This window comes from Amphiura filiformis, chromosome 4, assembly GCF_039555335.1.
Source record: "Amphiura filiformis chromosome 4, Afil_fr2py, whole genome shotgun sequence".
Taxonomy (NCBI): domain Eukaryota; kingdom Metazoa; phylum Echinodermata; class Ophiuroidea; order Amphilepidida; family Amphiuridae; genus Amphiura; species Amphiura filiformis.
The window spans coordinates 33,285,803-33,307,529 of NC_092631.1; the positions used below are offsets into that span (position 1 = coordinate 33,285,803).

General features: G+C 37.5%; 2 protein-coding genes across 2 annotated transcripts in view; one reads left to right on the plus strand and one right to left on the minus strand.

Annotated features, from left to right (window-relative positions):
• Positions 1–21,727, plus strand: part of LOC140150820 (dynein axonemal heavy chain 1-like) — a 77,822-nt gene that overhangs the window by 44,676 nt on the left and 11,419 nt on the right. The window contains 13 exon segments of the mRNA XM_072172958.1: positions 5,523–5,668; positions 6,791–7,064; positions 8,299–8,421; positions 8,922–9,215; positions 10,500–10,809; positions 11,555–11,791; positions 12,988–13,129; positions 13,937–14,322; positions 16,727–16,911; positions 17,404–17,818; positions 17,821–17,960; positions 19,109–19,210; positions 20,126–20,224. Coding sequence (XP_072029059.1) covers positions 5,523–5,668; positions 6,791–7,064; positions 8,299–8,421; positions 8,922–9,215; positions 10,500–10,809; positions 11,555–11,791; positions 12,988–13,129; positions 13,937–14,322; positions 16,727–16,911; positions 17,404–17,818; positions 17,821–17,960; positions 19,109–19,210; positions 20,126–20,224 — 2,853 coding nt within the window.
• Positions 1,080–3,874, minus strand: LOC140149549 (uncharacterized). The gene is made up of 3 exons (XM_072171628.1): positions 3,758–3,874; positions 2,738–3,538; positions 1,080–1,919 (listed from the first exon to the last, which is right to left on the minus strand). The coding sequence occupies exons 2-3, from the start codon at positions 3,137–3,139 to the stop codon at positions 1,080–1,082; spliced, it is 1,242 nt and encodes a 413-aa protein (XP_072027729.1). The 5' UTR covers positions 3,140–3,538; positions 3,758–3,874.

The window sequence follows — 21,727 nt, forward strand, 5'->3', positions numbered from 1 at the left end:
TATTATTTATATACTAGCGGGACACCAGCGCTTCACGCTGGTCCCCGCTAGATGAGTAAATGGGAGCGTTCACTAAAACAGGAGGAATTACCAAAAGGTAAATTTTATTTATCTGAGTCGGGTCGGACCCTCCTTAGGCCTACGTTTCTATTTTAGCTTCTTTCTTTCTTTTTTAGTTTCTTCTACATGGGCCAATTTTGTTCCATTTAAAAAAAAAAATGCTGCTAAGCTTGCAAATTTCCGTTTCAATTTTTTTTTTTTTTTTTATTTATTTATTACACACATAGCCCTGTCCTATAGCATAACAAGAGATACAATGTGTAGGCTTTGACTTAATGGTGAAAATCCTGTTGTGCATGCCGTGACCACAAATCCTCAAGCACCCCATATAAGGCTATTGCCAAATAACATTTCCTATTTGACATACAAGGCTGCAGAACATTTTGATTTATTGTAACAATGTGCTAGAGATTACTCAAGTTGTGAATCTGATCAGGATAGGCAATTATCACTTAGTGAGTACATGTAATTTAGAGTTTTGGCCAAAACCTTTTAGAATAGTTACTGCAAATAAGTGGGTGGAACAACACTGTTTTGTGGGTGGAGCAAAACTTCACTTAGATGTTTTGACTCAAACCTTTTTAGAATAGTTACAATGTACTGCAAAGAAGTGGGCAGAACAACACTGTTTTGTGGGTGGAGCAAAACTATTTATACAAACACTCATTAACTTTTAATCACTTGACTGTACTTGCATTTGATTTGAAAAGAAACTTGCAAGAAACATGCAACATAAAAACAGTACTTGTATGTGAATGCAAGCATTTGCAAGCAAAATTAAGTTTCTTGCGCATGATACGCCGGTATTTCGGACAAATTTTTACTAGGGTTGGCCAAATTTCAGGGCATCCATCAGATGAGTTGGTTTGGAAAACAGCATGTCCAATGACAAAAAGCTTGTCTACTTATAAACCTTGCTGAGCTAATTTCTCAATGCATAAATGCTACAACTCATACTCCAGTTGCCTACAATTAACTTTGTCCCATTTGCTGTCAATGCAAGGCATGATAGGTTGACATCATGGATTGGAATACAGCCTAGGTATTGACCTGATACTGTGTAGCAAAAGTATTTCACATTTCTCAGACTTGTTTACATTAGTTATGAATATTGTATCCCTGTAGCAGTAAATGTCGTAACATTTCCATCGTAACTCATCTGTAGGATGCTTGAGCGTGTGTAGGACCTGTCCTGTGTTGCTTACTATCTGGGGAGGTTTACCATCGTACCGAGGTGTTACAATGATTGTGTCTTGTGATGTTACACCTTGATAATATGGTTGGCTGTCTACCTTGATACTGGTTACATAGGACCCATCTTGTGTATGTTTATTTATATGCATTGACTTGATATCCCCAACGTACACATGATCTTTAGCATCTATTGCCAGGCCACGTAAGCGTGGAGTTATAGACGATCCCTGTTGACATGGGGATTCCCACTGACCTTTGAACTTACAATCAACACTATACATTTGTACACAATTAGTTTTATTAGTCACAAAATAAGTGCTTCCATCACAGTTGGTAGTGATTTGCTGTGGGTTTGACTCCTGTCCTGGTTGCAGTCCTTGTGTAGTATCCATGCTGCACTTATATACCCCTTCACTGCTGAATACTTTGACCTTTGTAGATGTATCAACGATGGCGATATCCCCTGTAGGGTTAACTGTGACATCTCTTATATACATTGTAAGCTTACCAGGTCCATCTAAACCAAAACTTCTCTCCAGCACCCAAGCACCAGCTAGGATTTGCTTCTGCCAAGTATGAACTGGTACTGCTGGTGTTAGTGCTGCTTCTGGTACTGCTGGTACTGCTGGTAGTGATGCTGCTGGTGCTTGTTTAACTTCAGTTATCTATTTTAAGATGTTAAAAATGGGAACGCATAAGAGTAAATGGATTTAGTTGAGAGTTTAGAACAACAAGTGGCTATGTCGAAAATGTTTCGAGTTTAAAAGTTTTTCCAGCAAAAGCAATTATTATTCTCCAATTTTCTTGATATAAATTTTAAACATATGACACAGACACCTCTGGCAGCTGTGATGTAATGCATGTTTGCTGGACATTTTGGGTACCATTTAATTCATTCAGATCCGGGGTACTCAGTACAAATGACCATACGGGACGTGCCACCAACATGGGTAGCATTTACAGCCTTCTGGTATATCAATGACCCCTTTTTCAAAGCCTATTTTGGTATATGAATGGGTCCTTTTTTCAAATTTTTTTCGGAAAACAGCCCAATTTTTCCTTAATCTAGCCAAAATAATCAAAATTTTCCCAAAATTTTGGGAAAATTTGTAAAAACTAAGACAATTTTGGTAAATTCGGCCGAAAATTTTGACTTTTGGTATATCAATGGGTCCAAATTTCTTGAAAAATTGGTATATTTATGGGTCTACTTCCAAAATCTCAGCGGCACGTCCCTCCCAAAACCAAACTTGAGTACCCTCCCAGTTCAGATACGCTATATTATAAGCAGAAAATTGAATAACAATTTGAATACTTCTGCTAATGTACTCCTATGAAAAGTACATTATGTGCATTAATACATTGAGTAATGGACACCAATGGACACTAAAAGAATTACTTTACCTATTGCTAGAAAAAGTGAGAGGCAAATTATATGAAGGGGGCTTTAGTTTAAATGGGTTAATTTTCAAGAATCCCTTACCACATAAATAATGTGTTCAATACTTGGCCTTTTATGCCAGTTTTCATCCCAGCATTGCATCAGTAGGTCAGCTATCGGTTGGGGCATATCTGCAGGGATTGGTAGCCTTTCTTTATCGTGGCAGACTCGCCAGGAGATGACATGATATTCCAATCCCTTGAATGGAAATTGTCCCGTCCATAGCTCCCATATCACCACAGCTAACGCGAAAATGTCATAGTTTGGAGACAGCTTGCCAAGAGTAAACAGCTCTGGCGCCATCCAGTGGTGGGATGCCCGCTCTGTAGCATTGCTGATTGTGTTTTCAATTTTTTTGGCCAGTCCGAAATCGGCTAACTTCAACGAATTATCTCGCGTTATCAAGTAGTTCGGCGATTTCACGTCTTTGTGCACAATCCGCATTTCCCGAAGATATTTTATTGGAATCGCTGCTTGCTTTGCCCAATATACAAACAATTGTAGGTTTGTAGATAGCCCCCCATGTTCATCCAAATATCCCGTAGTGAGCCACCTTCACACAGTTCCAAAATCAACATAAATTCCATTTCTTCATCAACAAATCCAAGTAGCTTGACAATGCTTGCATGATCAAGACTAGCAAGAATGTTCAACTCGTGGGGATCGGGGTCGTTAAGCCTTTTAGCCGCTACTTGTATATCCCCTTGAGGGCTCTTCCAGGTCATTTGGAATACAGCCCCAAATCTTCCACTTCCAATTTTTTTCACTAGTTTGAGCTCATCCTTCTTAATAGTTGGCACATTGGTTGGCATAGATGTAGCCATCTTGGTTTAAGTATGTTACCTGTTGAAAACATATTAAATAAAGAGGAAAGCATTATATAGTTTGGCCTCACAAAGTTTGAAACTGAAGTTTCATAACTGCCGACCTTGCCTTCATGCTTTACAATTGTCCCAGAACTATTGTATGATGATAAATACTTTCAAAACTATAACAAACTCTTTTTAATATTCATAACAATAATTGTTGTGTTCTAGCTGCATGTCAACTACCTGTATTTACCTTTAAAACAGGAATGTCACAATATCTTCATCAAATCGGCAGCATATCAAATGGCTCAAAATGGCGACTACTGCTTGGGTATACTTTTGTCGTAAAAATCTCATATATGATGAAATTCAGAAACTTTCCTTTTTAGCTAAATTTAGAAGAATTGCATGGATCATTGATCATGTATAGGTGTCAATTCACAGTTGGTAAGTTTTCATATATGCCACGAATTCTTTTATTTGACTAAACCCGGGTTGACTTAGCAAAATAGGTCAGTAGTCCTAAATAACTTGTGCAAAGCGCACCGTAACGTGTTGACTGCAGTTTAAAAAAGCACAAAAAGTTTTTATTGGTGACGTTTTCCTTATTTGTGTGAGTGAGTGATTTATTTTTTAATTGAATATTTTCCATGCATGGTTGTATTTCCTTATTATTTTTTCGCTCAACTAAAACAAAAATTGTCTTTTAAAAAGACAATGCCAAAGATGAAGACCATGTTACATGATAATTTTGCATTGATATTAAAGTGCCTACAGAGTTTTGGAATTAAATCTAATACTGGAACTTACTTTTTGCAACTATTGTGACGTTGCGTCTGGAACCACCAGACTTCCTCAGGCAACTGACCTGCTGAACTGGTCATGTGATAAAAGTGCCTAATTTGAACATCCATGAGAACATGCAAAACAAATGTGAAAAGGTATGCTTCTAGGATGCTGATGCAAACTGTTTTGTATATTTGTTTGATTTCCTAACTATAGGCCTATAGCAATTTACACCATCTACTTGGACTTTACGTGTAGCTGCTATGCACTAAAAAGATACAAAAACAAAATGGGAAATTTCGGGCAGTATGTATGTGTGTATGTGTGTATTTTAAAAGTGTAGAAAGTGCCATAAAAAGTGGCTTGTTTCTTAAAATGTGTATTTCACAAATATACTCCATTGGAATTCTTCAACACTGCATTAAATTATAACATTTAATCAGGGTCTCAAATCTTAAGTTCAGTTTTTGATGCGATCAAGGAAAATGATTTGATTGTTACAAATAATTGTGAAGAAATGGGCTATTCCAGTTGAAATCCATACACCCCTTATGAAAGACATGACCTTAATCTTCCATTCAGGGAGTGTCAATTTTTTTAATTAATGCATTATCAGGGTAATAGCAGCATTGATATCAAGGATAATTTAAAATCAACATGTTTTCCAGACACAGTGGCGCAGCATTGTGAGAGATGAGGGAAATGCCTCCCAATTGATTTTTAAATTTAGAAAATCCCATTGGAAAATTGCCGAAAAATAGCTTGTGCCCCCCCCCCAGTCAGGCCTGTTACCCCCCCATGCCACCCTCATAGGATGACTCACGAGTTATGCCAAGTTTCATTGTCTTGTGCATGTGGATCGATATTTTATTATAAGTTTGCTTGAGTTCATTCTTGTCTGCATGGCTGTTCTGTTATTAACTTACACCCCACTGGAATCAAGCACATGAAAAAACCCATGTATAGTTTGATCAGCTTGTAATCGGCGGGCCTTATAACATCGCAGATTAATATCAATATGTTTTATTTTGAGAATTGCCTTGTGACTACTCACCAGAAGTATATATGTATGTGCAAATTACTTTTATTTAAATCCCATCTACACACCTTATGTAGCCTAAACTCAGCAGACCTGGATGAGATTTGAACCTTCCACACGTCATCATGACCAATAGCTGTCATCAAATTTTTGAATGCTATTTATCTTACTTTTTGTTTTCTTCTTTTGTCAGGTGAATCCCATCTATGAAGCAGCTCTACATGCCCTACGTAGTCTCAACTCTGCAGACCTGGATGAGATTCGAACCTATCATGCACCACCAATGGCTGTTATCAAAGTGGTCAATGCTATTTGTCTGATGTTCAGAGAAGCTTATGAGTAAGTCACACTTCTATTTAGCTAAATACTACTATTTTTCTAAACCAAAGAATTACAATAACTTGAAAAGGACAATCCACAAGGTCATACTATCTGTATGTCAATTGACCTTTCTGGTAAATCCCATAATTCCTTGCGGTTAGACCCGAGATGTTATCATTTCACGTCACGCCGACTTGCAATGTGCAGTAACGATGTTCGCTAAACAATGTGTGCATCAGCATGATTTCAAATAACATCTCGGGTTTAACTGCAAGGAATTATGGGATTTACTGAAAAGGTCAATTACTAGTAATACAGAGTGTCTCAACATTATGATTAGTACCAGCCACAGAATTACCGAGACCCTGGACTCCCTGTACCACCCTGTATATTGGCAGCGGAGCCATCATTTGTCTTGATAATTCAACCAAATCAGTGCGTCACATTAGCATTTCAAATTGTGCTGCACCTATGGTTTATGAAGGAGTGTCACATACAATTTGTGATTAGTTCCAAATGCACTTTGGGCAAAGCACAAGATACCCCTGAATTTTCTTCCATGCCTGAATAAAGATGGCTGCAAGTCCTGATCTGATTCTTCTTCTTTGTTGTTGTGATACAGGTACATGTCACAATCACATAACCTTTTCGAAGACATGGCTGTCAAATATAACATTGAATTGAATTGTTGCAAACTCAATGTTTATAGCAAAGATGAATTATGTGCAGTTCACATTCAGGGAAAGACACTCATCTTAATTATGTTTAATGTCTGGTAAAACTTTCAAATATGAATTATGTATTATCATGCCATCCAGGCCCGTAGCTAGGGGGTGTGCGGGTGCGACCTTTTTTCTGTAAAAATACCTCAAATCAGATTGTTACTACGTTTTTTAGTCCCTTCTCCTATCCCCCAAAATGCCATCAATAAATACACCCAAATCTTTGATCCTGGATGCTTTTGTTGAGATTCCTTCAAGCTTCGAACTTAATACATTTACCATGGCCTGGGTGCTAATTTGCTATTTTGGCAGCACTAATTATAATCACACATAGATTGGCCTTACATAGGTACTCTCAGCTTAAGCTTAATACTATATAAATAACCAACATTGTATTTCCTCATATTACTTTCTTCAGCTGGCAAAGTGGCAAAACCCTGATCAATCGCAACAACTTCTTCCAAGACCTTGAATTCTACGACAAAGCCAACATGCCAGAAGATATCTACCATAAACTCAACGTCCTGTTCATCCAAGACCCAGACTTCAAACCAGACATTGTGATGCGTTCTAGTAAAGCTGCGTCATCTCTGTGCATGTGGGTCCATGCTGTGTATGCGTATGCATCGTTGCACAGGAATATGAGACCTAAATTAAACAATGTGGAAATGGCTGAAGCTAAACTACAGGAGGTAAATATCGGTTGTAAATTGGTGGTGACATTTGACTTTGAATGCATACTTACTGCTATCAGGCATAAATAGAATCAATGTGAAAATAAAGAAACATATCGTCGTTGAGCAGGAAAAACCTCCTATATATTTGTCTTTGGCCCCTGAACATGTTTAAAACAAAATCTGTGTAACTTGTTGGCAGTTTTGTTTTAAACATGTTCAGGGGCCACAAACACATAGGAGGTTTTTCCTGCCCAACGACGATATAGAAACCTATCTTAAAGGTTGTTGGTCCAATTCAAACACTTATGTCTCCCTCACATTGAGGCCTGTCACCCAAACATTGCTCCAGCATTTTGGATTCTGTATGGAAGCAAAATTATGTATCACTGTTATTCATTGAACAGCACATGACTTCCAGGGTGATACACCACCAAATTTTCATGTTTTTGTTCATACTACCTAAACAAAACATAATTATTTAAATATCTCAGGCCTAAGTGTTCACTGGATTATGAGAAAAAATGAGCTTTCACATGATACCAAGACCTGAATTTTGTTTGATGTAAAGTGGATGAGAGGAAAGGCCTTTAATTTGGTCACCTACCTTTAATATTACAAATATAAATTGTTTGGTACTAATTTCCACACATAATGCTTTTTCTGTGTAAAAATATGTAGCCTATATGTTAGAATGTTGTGTTTATAGGCAGATGGTTTATCTATGATTTTGGTTTGAGTGGGAAGGTGTTGCAGGAATTCTGAAAACTGATCCTCATAATAATAGCTAATAATGTATTCCACGTAGAACAAACCCAAACATAAAACAGTCCTCCTGCCATATGGTAAAATGGTCATTACTTCTGTGGTTTTGGCCATGGGTACAAATTTAGAAAACAAAAGTTCAAGTCCAAAAAACTCACAATATCAGGCTCTACAACTATGCCAAATTTCATGCTTTTCCTCAAAATGGCAATATTGGCCCAATATATTGCACCTTACCCCTGAAAATGCAATCAATTCTCAGAGGGACCCCAAATAAAAAAAAATAATTGCAAAAAGTTTGGGCCGTAGATATAAGGATGGGTCAAATTTGCTTGCAAAATTGGTATAAATATGGTTCTACTTTCAGATTCTCTGAGGCACATCCCTAAGTATTATATCTAGTCTAATCTCGCGTACCCCCTGTCTTGCTTCAATTCCCCCAATAGGTACATTGTTTGACATTGTGACAATCTTTTTGTTGTTTTAGGCACAAGGTCACCTTGGTCAGAAGAGAGTGAAAGCACAAGATGTTAAAGGAGTATTGGAAGAGAAGGGCAGACAGTATAAGGAAAGCATCAGACAAGTCAAGAAATTAGAACATTCTATTAAGGTAAGTGGCAGAAATATATGATTGGGAAACATGTTGAATGCATGTTTCTACAATTATTTACTTGAACTTGAACATGGACTACGAAACTGAGACCTAACTGCGTGCATGTTATATTACTGGTTCAAGACTTGTTCTTGTGGACTCTTGTAAAACTTTGGTTAAACTTTTGAGTTCATTGCCACAGATCATATTGTATATTGTGTGTGAATGATCAAGTTATCTAAGCACTAGTTTGGAATCTTCCTTGAAATACCTCCAGCAGTCCTTTGATGCAAATAACAAATAGGTACTGCTAGGTGTTTTTTTATGCAGTCATCTTGTTATGATAAGATGTGTCTCAAGTAGTGCATGTAAAAAGTTGTGGGTCAAGGAAAATATCTGGCTTAGGCTTCCATCAGAATCATATCAGTACAGGACAAAAATTGGGTTATAAATGCTCAGGTGTTAGGAATGCCTTTTCTCTCATTTTCTGTTCTCTATTCTGTTCTCTATTCTTACAGAATATTGAAAACAAGATAACTACGGCAACCAACCTCATGACAAACATGTCATCTCAACATTCAACATGGAAATTTAACTTAGACCGTGCAAATAACAACTTGACTACCGCCCCCGGTGATGCGCTACTTACGGCTGCATGCGTGTGCTACCAGGGACCAATGAAAGAACTGACAAGAAATAAGATATTTGTTGATTGGTTGGAAAGATGTCGGAGTGGAAACTTCAGTTTCGCCAAGGATGATGGCAGTAGAGGTGTGGCATCATCATCTTCGGTTTCACCAGCTTTGGACGAGGTAAGTGAAAAGTGCATTCAGGTCAGTGTGGTCTTTAGTCAATTGAATACCTGAGTGGAAGAAGGGCCCAACTCCAATTTTTTTACAAAAATGAGTTAGACCCAGCATTTTATTGCCAGCAGATTGTTTTTCCTTGTGTGTGAAGGATGAGCCAAAATACACTCTCTATAGTCTTCCACATACACTTACGCATGGTTTTCATGGAAGAAAGGCCCAACTCCATGGAGTTGGGCCCTTCTTCCACAAATATTGGGTTAAAGAGGAATTTTGTTCTTCCATGAAATCTGCTTTTCACTACAATAAACTTGCTTGCTGACATATTACATGCTTCTACTTGTGCAATTAATGGATAATTACCAAATTTCTGTAGCTGTTTATAACACATCTGCTTCCGGAACTGGCACTTGCAGTATATTAGTGGAAGAAGGGCCCAACTCCAGCTCATATTAAGACCTGTACCGTTGCCATGGAAACATCATCTATAATTTCGAATGTATGTAATATTGCATGTTCATGTATTAAAGGTCCCCTAAAGATGAAAACATTCTGCCTATAAAACTTTTCCAAATATTAAGTTTTTTCTTAATATTTCAAAAACAGTTTTGATGGAGTTGGGCCCTTCTTCCCCTCAGGTATTCAATTGTATACACCTATCCGACTTCGCCATTACTGCGGTGTCCCGAGGTCGGGGGTTCCATCCATTATTTATTTTGTGCTATATAGTATTGTACCCGGAATTGTACACAACAGTGATATTCAATACACAATCATGCGTATTGAATTACGAATTAAATCTCCCGCTCTGGTACATCTGTGTTGCCGTCAATAGAGGGCCAAATACAGTAAACGCTTCTCGGATTGGTGTATATTAGGGTGTAAACATTTTAATTTGGAAGGGTCAACAAATGGCAAGAGAAAAGAAAATACAAAGACAAAATTGCATTTGAGGGCATTGGGAATCATTTGCAGAGGTCAGATGCATTTTTTAATTTTAATTTTTCATTTTTAGGGGTCAACCACTCTGATTCAGGTTGAAAGTACTGTTCTGACCTGCGTATGGTTCCATATCGGTTTTAAAATGTCATGCTTCATTTTGAGAAAATCTCCAGAATTACCAAATATTCCATTCAGATTCTAATCCCAATTGTCACCCATGTCCAACAGATTTGTCCAGCTGCAGCACCTTCTTACCCAAACAAAACTTTAGTTACCAAAAATGTTGATGTTGTACTCTGTTATTTCCATACCTACTATATTTCAATGTACTGATTATATTCTTTCCAGGTCATCCATGCCAGTGATAGTCAATACCTTGCATCATCCAGAAACACAAGTGCATTAGAATCTAGAAACACCAATCACACAGGTTCTAGAAACACCAGCGCCGTCAACACCACCAACAGTGAGAGTCAGACAGTGAGGTCAACCATGAGTATGGATGATAGTGAAAGTCTAGCCAGTGAGGCCTTTGTATTAGGTCTAGGCAATAGCAACTCTAGTCCCAATGGGAGTAGACTTACATCAAGACTTCAGGCTGTTTCTGCTCCTCCTGCTCTGTATCCTGTTGCTATAAGAGATGACTTCTCTCTTGAAGGTGAGATTATAGGAACAGTGTAAGAAATAAGGTGGGAAAAGTCCATGACATTGACAAGGGCCCATGTATTTTTAGACCTAAAGGGCCCAAATGGCCCACTAACAATTTGGACCAACACTGCCTGTAAATAAGCACGATTCATTAAATGTTGCATTAAAGCCTGTAAAATATTATGAGAGCCTGTAAATTTCACATAAGGGCCCAATTGGACTTGAAAAACTGGGCCCTTGACAATGTTTGCTTATTTCTAACACTAAGTAGGAAAGTAGTGAAGAACAGTTACAGTTACAGTTGGTTCTAATCAGGGTAATTAGCCCGAGTGTTGGCTACACTTGCCTGTCTTGTAAATATGCCCCAACAATGCAGCTATCTAAGGTGACCCCTTTCATCAGGTCACTTATGCCTGGCCAAAGTTTTGGCAGCGGTATCTTCTAGATTTCAGCTGTAAATGCCTTGATATGCTTGACATTAAAAAAACTTGACATGATGATCAAGCGAAATGTCAAAGTTCAAAGTTCAAATGGACTTTTGAAAAGGATTGTTTTATGTTATTTTGTATAGGATTATTTATCAAAATTTTGCCCCAAAAGGTACACTTTTAAATACTGACCAACAACTGCTGGAAGGAAAAATCAATGTAAAATGTTGCAAGGGTATTTTTACAGGGTGCCATGGAAAAGATGGGGTATGTGTGCATTTATCTTGATGGTGTGATAAACATAATATTTGTAAATATTTCTTGCAGCTATCCTAAGTAGCGCAGAGGAGCAGGCAACATGGAAGGAGCAAGGAATGTGTCGGGATAAAGTCGCTACCCACAATGCACTATTCATGAGGACCTGTTGCATCGGTAGGAAACGTCAGTGGCCTTTAATCCTTGACCCTGATGACCAGGTCACACATTGGGTCAAGCTTATTCAGGAGAAAGAGTTAGTAAGCTTCCATGAAGAGGATTTGTCTGATGTTGATGATGATTCACCTGGTAGGTCTATGATATTGATTCCCTTTGTACATTTGTGTCTTAAATGTCCTTGACCCGACAGCCTTATTTTTCTCCATCAAAACTGAGATTTTGGTATCAGAAGAAAGCTCATCTTTTTTCATTATCCCAGTAAAATTTAATGGCCCAAGATATTTTCGGTTCAAATATTGTAAACAAAAATGTGGTGAATTGTGGTAACCATGCTGAAAGTGTATGTGCTATCCTATGGGACACGATTATTCATTTTTCGCTTCGATATCAAAACCGCTGGAGCAATGCAACAAAATTTAAAAACATGTTGCCTTAATCTGAGACTAGAATACCAGTCTCGGGCCTTAATGGTAAGCATCAGTGTAAGATCTTGCATTTACCCCATGATTTGTCCCCGGGGGGGAAAACGTGTAAAAAGGGTAGTTTTTCGTGGGTAAGCACGATACGCGCGTAACACGTTTAGGGTGTCAAAAACATGAAATATTGGAAAAAGGGTAGCAAAATTGCAATTGCTGAAACGCGAAATGAAATTTAGGGTATGAAATTTGATGCAAGGAATAAAATCCCTATTTAGGGTGTGAAAACACCTGTTTAGGGTATTGTTTTAGCCAAGGGTTAAATCCTTGTTTAGGGTGCTTTTCAAAAGTTGATTATCGTGGTGTACAGGCTACAATGGGAGTGACCCCCCGGGGATTTGTCTTGTCCATTTGCAAATTTTACCAAAATAACCAAGAAAGGTTGGTTCATGGAGATCAAAACACATAATCTTTTTGAAGGGCTTACAGGGGATGGTGTATTTTGTCAAACCCATGTCAGGTGCAAATAATGTCTGTTTATTTTATGTCTCTTTTGATGAAATTAGTAAAACATTCCTTTGCCAGTGTCATAGCTGTAACTGCCTGTTCAGGTGTTATTTGGGATATTTTGTTAAATAGATGGCAGTCTGCTCCTAACTGATAAAGGCAGAAGTTCTAGCGGTTGAGAAAGAATGTGTTTGTCCCAGTTTACCCCTCCCTTAGAAAAAAAAAAAGAAGAAAAACATAACAGCAGAGATGAAGACTGGTATGATACTATGGCGTTCTCTGATGCTAAATGTTTTCTTGTATGTTTTATAAGGTTGTTTAGGATGCTGTCATCAATCATATATTGTGAAACATAATATTGCATGTTTAGCTTTTAATTACTCTTTGTTTTGTGTCCTTTAGACCAAGAAATGGACCTTGGTGATAATCAAGGCTATGGAGACAAACCTGTCAGCAGAGGTACTACTATTGGGTCTTTGTCAGAACACGGTGGGGAATCTAATGCTGACACAGACTTCCATGGTACACCAAGAACATTTACAAGGTAGGAATTCCACACTCAACCTATGTAGCACTACCTTCTGAGTGTTCAAATGAAAAAATCAACAGAAAGTTACAAAGCTGCTTTGCCTTCCCATCTGTAATGAAACTAGAAGTGGGTCAAAATAACATTGAATTGTTTATTAGGGTATACAAGGTGCATAATTGACATTTTACTGTTCATTTTTCACTCTAGTTTTTTGTTCATAGGATTTCTCCAATAGGATATTCCATTTGATAACCACACCCTACAGGGGGTGTTGATTTCAAACGGAATAGCCTAATCCTTAGGTTTCTTATATGTCCAATCCTTGTTATCTACACTCATGTTGAGTATTTCCTGCTTTTTTCCTGGTCAACAAATTGCATTGGCCCTCACACATATGTGGGGCTTATGTTATCGCCCAAATGTTTGTCTGTTTGGCTCGCTGTTTGGCTGGCTGCCTGGCTATAAGCAAATTCATTCACCCACTCTGCAGCTCCAACACATTAATAACCGATCAACTTCATTATTATGTTTTCAGGGTTATTAGGAGTTAAGAAAACCTAATAATGATAATATTGGATGGCTTATTTCGCATGATACCATAACATATCGGATTCGTCATACAAATATCGAACTCGCTGTTGGCTCGTCCGATATGTTATGGTATCATGCTCAGCCATCAATATTATATCAAACTTGGTATGGTGATAGTATATGGTGGTCTGATGTGCTGTATAGTTTTGTATCATGTTTTTGCATATTTATATTATTTGTATTTACAAACCTTTGTTAATATTTACACACCTTCTATCAATTCTATTTCAGCTATGGAGCTGAAACCCCATTCAAAGAGAGCCTTAACGACGTAGACTTCCGAGATCTCCTAGCAGGGACACACAACCATCAGACGTCAAAGACACCATTTGAACTCAACTTGGATATTGAGAGACCTGAAAACAATGTGTGGATAATCACAGCGGATGATCCTGATATGGAGATAAAGCTTATCCAAGCCGTGGTTCTAGGCATTTGTTTAGTTATTACACATATAGAGAGGAAGAACCTTGGTGTGCGGTTTAGCCAAGTGATTGGAAGGAATGTGGTGTACGATCAAGGAGGGAATCGGAAGATACTGATTGGTGGAACGGAGTATGGATATGATCCACGATTTAAATTGTACCTCTCCTCTTCAGTGCCATTAGGATTGACAGGTTAGTTGGAAAGGTTTCAGAGCTTATTAAGAAGTAATTTAGATTTGTCAAAATCAAGCAAAAACTGACATGTTTTTACTGACAGTTTTGTCAGTGAACAACTGACATTTGCAAAACTGGTATTGTTGTGATGATCCAGCAGCTGACTGGTATACATGTCACTTGTACTGATATTGGGCTTAGCTGCAGTCTCAAGCAGTGTATCATAAATGTGACTAAGATTGTAAATACCCTCATCCCTATTCATAAATCTTTGCTCACTCTCTATAATCCTGAAAACATGTCGCTTTGGAAGAAGCATTCAATTTTCATTTGTGGGTATTTCTCTGAAAAGGTGTACTATTGGAAGATAGGCAAATATGAATTTGAAAATGATTATAAAAATGTTTCCTTTACATATCTGTACGGATGTAAGTCTCTAGTGCATGAAAACAATATTTGGCGCAATCTTTAGGGCGCCCTCTATATTATAGAGGGCGTAATCTGCAGGTTGTGCCAGGTGAGCATCATCTCCGTCACATTTAGGCCAAAAAGGAAAAAGGACAAAAAATTGTTAAAACTCTTAATTATGAGTTTTATGGATAACTTGCAAGTTGCTTGATTCATGTTTGCTTTTTTCATTAAAAATAAAATATGATTTTGTACTTTCGTCATTTAGTTGGGGCAATGAGAGGCAGGCTGTACGGAAAATGTCATGTCTGTTAGTATGTTTTTTATACAAACTTAAGTATATTCATAATTTTGCTTGAAATAGCTAAATAAATTTCTATTGACATAGTAAACACATACAATATCAATTACATTTCCAAATAGTAAATTCCATGTTGTCTGGGTCAAAGGTCAAATAAAGGTCAACAACAATTGTGATGGAGATGACAATGCTGTGATGGAGATGATAGTGATGTGACGGAGATGATATTTCTACACAAATTCCTATAGAGAATCATCTCCGTCACAGACATTTGATTTCAGTAATGTTTTCACACTACTTGAAAATGAAATTCATACAGATGAGAAGGTTTAGAATTGGTAAGCATTTTCTGATAAACTAAACTGGACTTTGCTGTATCTCACGATCCGGTGATGTGATGGAGATGATGGTGATGTGACGGAGATGATATTTCTACACAAATTCCTATAGAGAATCATCTCCGCCACGGCAAATTGTGACGCCAACTGATGTAGCGGAGATGATGGTTCAGACATTGCTTACGATTAATAGCAGGGTTAAGCTTACCCACGTGTTACATATCACCACAACAGCTTGTGGGACATATTCAACCATCATTATTTTCCGGAAAAATTCAACAATTAGACTAAATATCAAATTGATCAGAAACGTTTGGAGATGATGTTGAATAAAGGTACGCGCGTGTATACTTGAAGATACCCTCAAAATTGGCAGGAAAAGAGTGCCAATATGCACCTATTCGGGTTGATGTTTTTCGTCGTCTGTAAAGGCAGCGTACAGGGTCAAATTATTGACCTCTGATATTTGGTCTTCACCTCCAACCATTTTGATGCCAATGTGACGGCAATGATGTAAAACCAAGGGACAGCAATTTTTTGACACAAATTTTTGAATTATTCCATAAAATTGACTTTAGAAGTGGTTTTAAGCATTTAAACCTTCTTAGACATGATATTTACCCCAGTCAGTGGTAATTTTCACTTCCCACACTTGCTCACAAAAATACTACAAAATCACTCAAATTTGGTGTGTGACATCGGGACATGGGGTTTTCAGGGGGGTCGTCAGATATTGAAGAATTTTTTGACTCCAAGAAATTAATTTTCCCCACTTGGATGTTCTTAACTATTTTTATACATACAAAAGTCCATGACTAAGCCAAAAAGAAAAAAAAATCCGCTTTTAAAACTTTTATGAGCGCCGAAAGTCGCGGGACTTAAAAGTTCCCCTTTTCAGAGAATCACCCTTGTATGGATTTTTGCCACACAAAACAATCATATATTAGGACCTGCATCATGTTTTTGGTGTAGACAACTAATTGTTTATGTTTAAGGCCCCAGGGGGGGTGGCAGGTGGAGGTGAGGGGGAACTTTGGGACTTAAAGGCCTTGCCCCATGTTTTCTGCCAAATTTGTTGTTTGTGTCACATCTCCAAAGGCTGCCTTGTGCGACTTCTTTTATTAGTGTCATCTAATTGTGATGAGAATCCCTGTCAAAATTAACTTCACATATTAATTTGGAGGTATTATCACAAAATTACAATCTCTTGTCCAGTAATATGTGATGCAGATGACAAATTAAGGCTATCAGTTGCCTCTCTGGATTTCTTCTGCCACCTTGGGCACCCCTCCACCATGCAATAAATCGTTATCACTGCAATTTGACAAATACCAATACTTATATTCAGCTGATGATTTTTCTTGTACAATCCTAGGTACTGGTTTGATGCCTCTACCAATCCAGCAGACTTCAGTAATAGACCTGTCCATCAGCCCTCAAGGTTTAACAGACCACCTGCTGCGTGATGTCTTGGCCTTTGAGAAGCCTGAATTTGAAGGACAATGGCGCTCCATTGAAAAGGATATCAGGGACCAAGAGATGTCACTTCAACAAGCTGATGTAAGTAGGCTCTGAGCAATTTCTTGTAGACAAAATATTATGTGACTTTTGTTCTTACATTGTGTGAAAAGCTAATAAGAAAACCCCACAAGGGCTGCACCGTGGGTGGATGGTGTAATATTATCATATTATCATGTGATGTTTTCTATTTCGTATGGAGGTCAATCATGCCAATACAATTAACTGAAGCACCCCTGAAAAACATGACGCTCATTTATTAATTCCACTGAAATGACATTGAAATGAGTTTGAACTGGTTCTAATTACTTCCTTGGATCATTAGCACTGGAAAATAGCTACTTTTTACTATAACACTGAAAAGGAGGCCAAAGCACCTACATATTTTCAATTTCAGTCATTTGTTTCATTTGTTCTAGTGATTTTCAACATTTATTTGACATTTTCAGTATGATTTTCAGTGTCAGAATTTAATAGCATTAGCATAATCTGTTTCAAAATTTATAATCATTGTGATATCTGTTTCCTTCTTAGGATGAAATCTTAGCTATGATCTTGGCCCTCCCACATGGGATACTCGAAGAAGCCACCTTACTAGAGACTCTGCTCCAGTACCAACAGTCGACTCTCACAACAGAAGCCACCTTACTTGAAAGTCATCAACTTGCCAAGCAACATCAACTCAAACAATCCTTCTACGTCCCTGTCGCCGAGCACGGTACTCTGTTGTATTCCATTATCAACGACATATCACAGTTACACCCCTTGTACCACATCCCTCTGAGTAATTTTGTCTCCTGGTTCCATGAAATTATCTGGTCTCATCAGAAAGACACAACAAACATCAGCTCTCCAAAAGCAAGAGCCGTGGAGTTGATGAATTCCTTGACACGCAGGATACATGAGCAGGTGTCCCAAAGCTTATTTCAGCCGCATTCAGAATTGTTTGCGTCCTCCTCGCCGTGAGAAAGATGAGATTAGGAGCAGAATTAAGCAACCAGGAATGGGAGATGTTTGTACATGGATTGGATGTTGCTATGGCAACACAACAGAGCAACCAGGATCAGTATCCAGACTGGATGACAGATGAGGTTCGTATTAGAAATTTAAAAAATGATAATAATAATAATACACAGATTTAGAGGGCGCTTTTTAAATGAAAAACAAAGCGCTATGGAAAGGAAAAATGCAAGAGGGAGGAATCATTAGGTGAATAGCTGAGTTTTCAGGTTCTTTTTTAATGTTTGGACATTGTGAGAGTCACAAATGTGGGAAGGCAAGCCATTCCATAGAACAGGGGATGTCAAAAATAACAACTGTCAGTGCAGTACTGTGGTTGTACCACCAAGTCTATTTCAATTTCAATTCTAATTACACTAGCCTTAAATCAAACCCAATAACATAACTGTAATCCTAACCCTGACCATAATTTTAACCTTTAACATTAAATTTTGCTGACTCTAACTCTAATCCCAACTCTAACTCTGTCCCTAAATTACAAGGCAGCCAGCGTTTGAAATAAGGCGCGTCCTTGCATCAAATACCCGTGAAAGTAGGCGCGGACCCGCAAATTTCCTACGGTACAGGTCCGTGCGACCCGTAAAAATTGAACCAAGCAAAGAGCAGAAAATCCTAGTTTAGTTGTTCCACTGGAAAATCTGGTTCACATAATACGTCCAGCTCCCTGGGTACACTTTCATTTTAGTTTCCCATCAAGTTTTCAACCCAGGTTTTCCATTTTCTTGAAAATTAGTGACGACCCTTGAAATTTCAAAGGCTTGAAGGCAGCCCTAATATCTAGATACCAATTTGAGTTTGGTACAACTGGTGGCAGCAGAATATTTACAAGTTGCTGCCTCCTAGGAATAAAATGTGGAATCAAATTGGGATTGATTTAAATTACTTACTATTAAGTCAGTAAGAATAGATTTGTATGTTAGAGTGGCAATTGAGCATCATTAATCATTATCATATACCATTTGTATGATTTATACCCCTACTATCCTACGCAAGACTCAGTTTAGTCACTGTATGTCACAAAGAGCTGATTGTCTAGTGGTTTGGATAATTGCCTGGCATGCTGAAGGTCACAGATTGGATTCCTGTATCAGCGCATTCTCATTAATTTTTTCACAGGTTTTGATCCAGCACTTGCTGTTAATTGCAAAATATTGAGGATACTTAAACATTGTTTTTTTCTGTTGTAACCATTATGTAATCTCACATTCTTCTTTTTCAGATGAAACAAGTTTGTATCAACTTAGAATCAAGCATGGCAGCTTTTAAAGGTTTGAGAGATTCATTGATAACACACAGCACACAATGGAAGGAATACATACAGGTATGCCAGTGTGTCAGAAATGGAAATAAGACTAGTTATTTGGCCACCTTAAAATATAGTTTTAAGAGCACATGTTGCAAAAAACAGTGCTAGTTGAATAAATTGCTTAAATTATTACCAGATTATCCACAATTGTAGGTAAAGTGATTTAATTTTTGTATGATATGTAACCAACTGAGGATTCTTTTGATCACCCAAATGTGACCATCCATCTCAAACCGCTCGTAAAGTCGGCAAATTGTATTTCGAGTTACAGTCCAAAATGTGCATCAAGCTTGTATTCATAATGTACCCAATAATTGTCCTACAAGTTTCTCATTTCAGTCCAGTCTGCACATCAATCTTTAATCCTATTGTTGAAGAGGATAATAAGCTTATACTTATAGTAAATAGCTTTAGTCTTTGTTTGCTATGGATAAATCTTGTTCAAGTGGTGGGTTAACCAACAATTAACAATGAGAGGACATTCCTGAACCTCGTTGACTTGGGGATGATTTGAAGTGACCGCCAATTTTCACAATTTAATATTTAATACCAGCGTGATGTAAAAAAAGAGAAATATTGTAGCACCAAAATAATGTACCCTTTTACTGAAGGAGCAAAGTTGAACAAGCCATAACTCTGCTTTTGGATATCGTTTGAAGTCAAATGATATATCATTGTAAAGCTTATGATATATATTTTCTAAACACAGAAGAAAACAAAATTGACCAAGGGGCGACTTTACGAGCGTTTCGATGTGGATAGTCACAAATGGCTATAACAGTTTATTGTCATCAGATTCAATGTACAACTATTTAAAGATATTTTACAAGAGAGATCCTGTAATGATGTGCAGACACTGTAAGTGCATTTTGGTAGGACAACAAATGTGCCACAAAGGAGTAAAATTCAATGTATTGCATCTTATTTCAGTGTGATCCTGTACTATTGGCACCGGTTCCTGGTGAAGACCAGCTCCAACTCACAGTTATGCAAAAGGCTCTGTTGTGGAAACTGCTGAAACCATCTAAAGTAAGTGTTACTTCCTTTCTGCTGTTATCTAAATTGCTCTAAAATTGTTGCCCCCCCCCCATGTTGTATGAGTTTTGGGTCATCTTGAAACCTATCAGTGCATTGGCAAACAGCTCAATTTTATTATATTGAGGAACCTTTTTGTAAACTTGATGGTATTTTTGCTTAACGCGGCTGTGTACTCTAGCCATTGTTTCTTTCTCAAAATTGAGTTTTTATGATATGTTTGTACCTTGTTATGTTTTTTATAAATACAAGGAATGAAAATCCAGATTTGTAAACTCCAACTGCAATATTTTAAGGATTTTATTTCACTATTCCACTCGTGTTTGAAATTGAAAAGGAAAGAAAATCTTTGTTGTACCAGCAAGGTACAGCCAAGAACAACTCATCGCGTTGCGTATCGCAAATTTGTTAACGCACAAATACGCTGACGCATCGCCGACAGCTTATCTGCATGCGCGGGCGCGCCTTATGGAAACACTACGGAAGCACTGATTTCACAAAAACCTAGTGGTCAAATGGCTCCGTTTTAGCTGATAAAATGTGGGTTTTTTTCAAGTTCTTTCCCGATTTAAATATCAAGTTATGAATGGATTTCGCTCAAACTTCTCAAGGGGCTGTGGATTTACCCGATGTTCACGTAATATAAGTTACAAAAACGAAAACTGTCGCATTCTCCTGTGAGATTCGATGAAAGTGCAAAATGTGACCACTTTAAACTTCAACGCCATTATTTCAATGTTCATTTTCTCGGTAAAATGACGATTTAGGTACACGATAACTCAATAAATACAGCATCTATAGGTAAGCAAATATGATCATCGTAAAAAGCATGATCGACTCAAGAAACGGTTTTCTTATTTTTTTATATTTTGGTCTATTTCCGATTTTGGGCATCATTTTGTGCAAATAGGCGTTTTGAATTTTAAAAGTTCATTTTGATGCCTTATATGGTCAATATCTCAAAAAAATAAGGCCAATATCAAAAAATAAAAAACCGTTTTTGGAATGGAGCCTCAAGATTGAGCTAAAAACAAAATAAAATATTTTGGAAAGAGTGTTTTTTGTTATAATGTACCTAACAAATATTGCCAAAAACTCACTTTTTTGTGATTTTCTTCAAAATTGTTGTTTTTACCCCAAATCTGTATTTATATTAAGATTTATTGATGTCTTGCCTTCATAAAATGTATACTTTTATATGTTTTATGCGAATAATTAAAAAGTTATTGTACTTTTACTACATGCATGTCTGAGAGTACACAGCCACCTTAACCTAAAAGCTGGCATTACATATAGATCAGTGGGTCACTGATTCAGGGACAATATTAAAGATTCAGTGTGTATATTAGGCTTGCATATAACCAAATTCACTAATTTTGGGTCTGTTTGTGTAAAGTGGGTAAAGTGATTTGGGGAGCGGGTCATCGGGGCACTATTGTACTAAAGAACTGTATGGAGTATCATGTAAGATATATTATGTAAAATATTTTAGGACCA

What these genes read in the sequence shown, in the direction of transcription:
- LOC140149549 (XM_072171628.1), bottom strand. Translation starts at nt 3,139, where the DNA reads ATGCGGATTGTGCACAAAGACGTGAAATCGCCGAACTACTTGATAACG. An exon ending in TTGAACACATTATTTATGTG is followed by an intron (nt 1,920 to 2,737) that starts GTAAGGGATTCT and finishes ATCTTAAAATAG; the next exon opens with ATAACTGAAGTTAAACAAGC.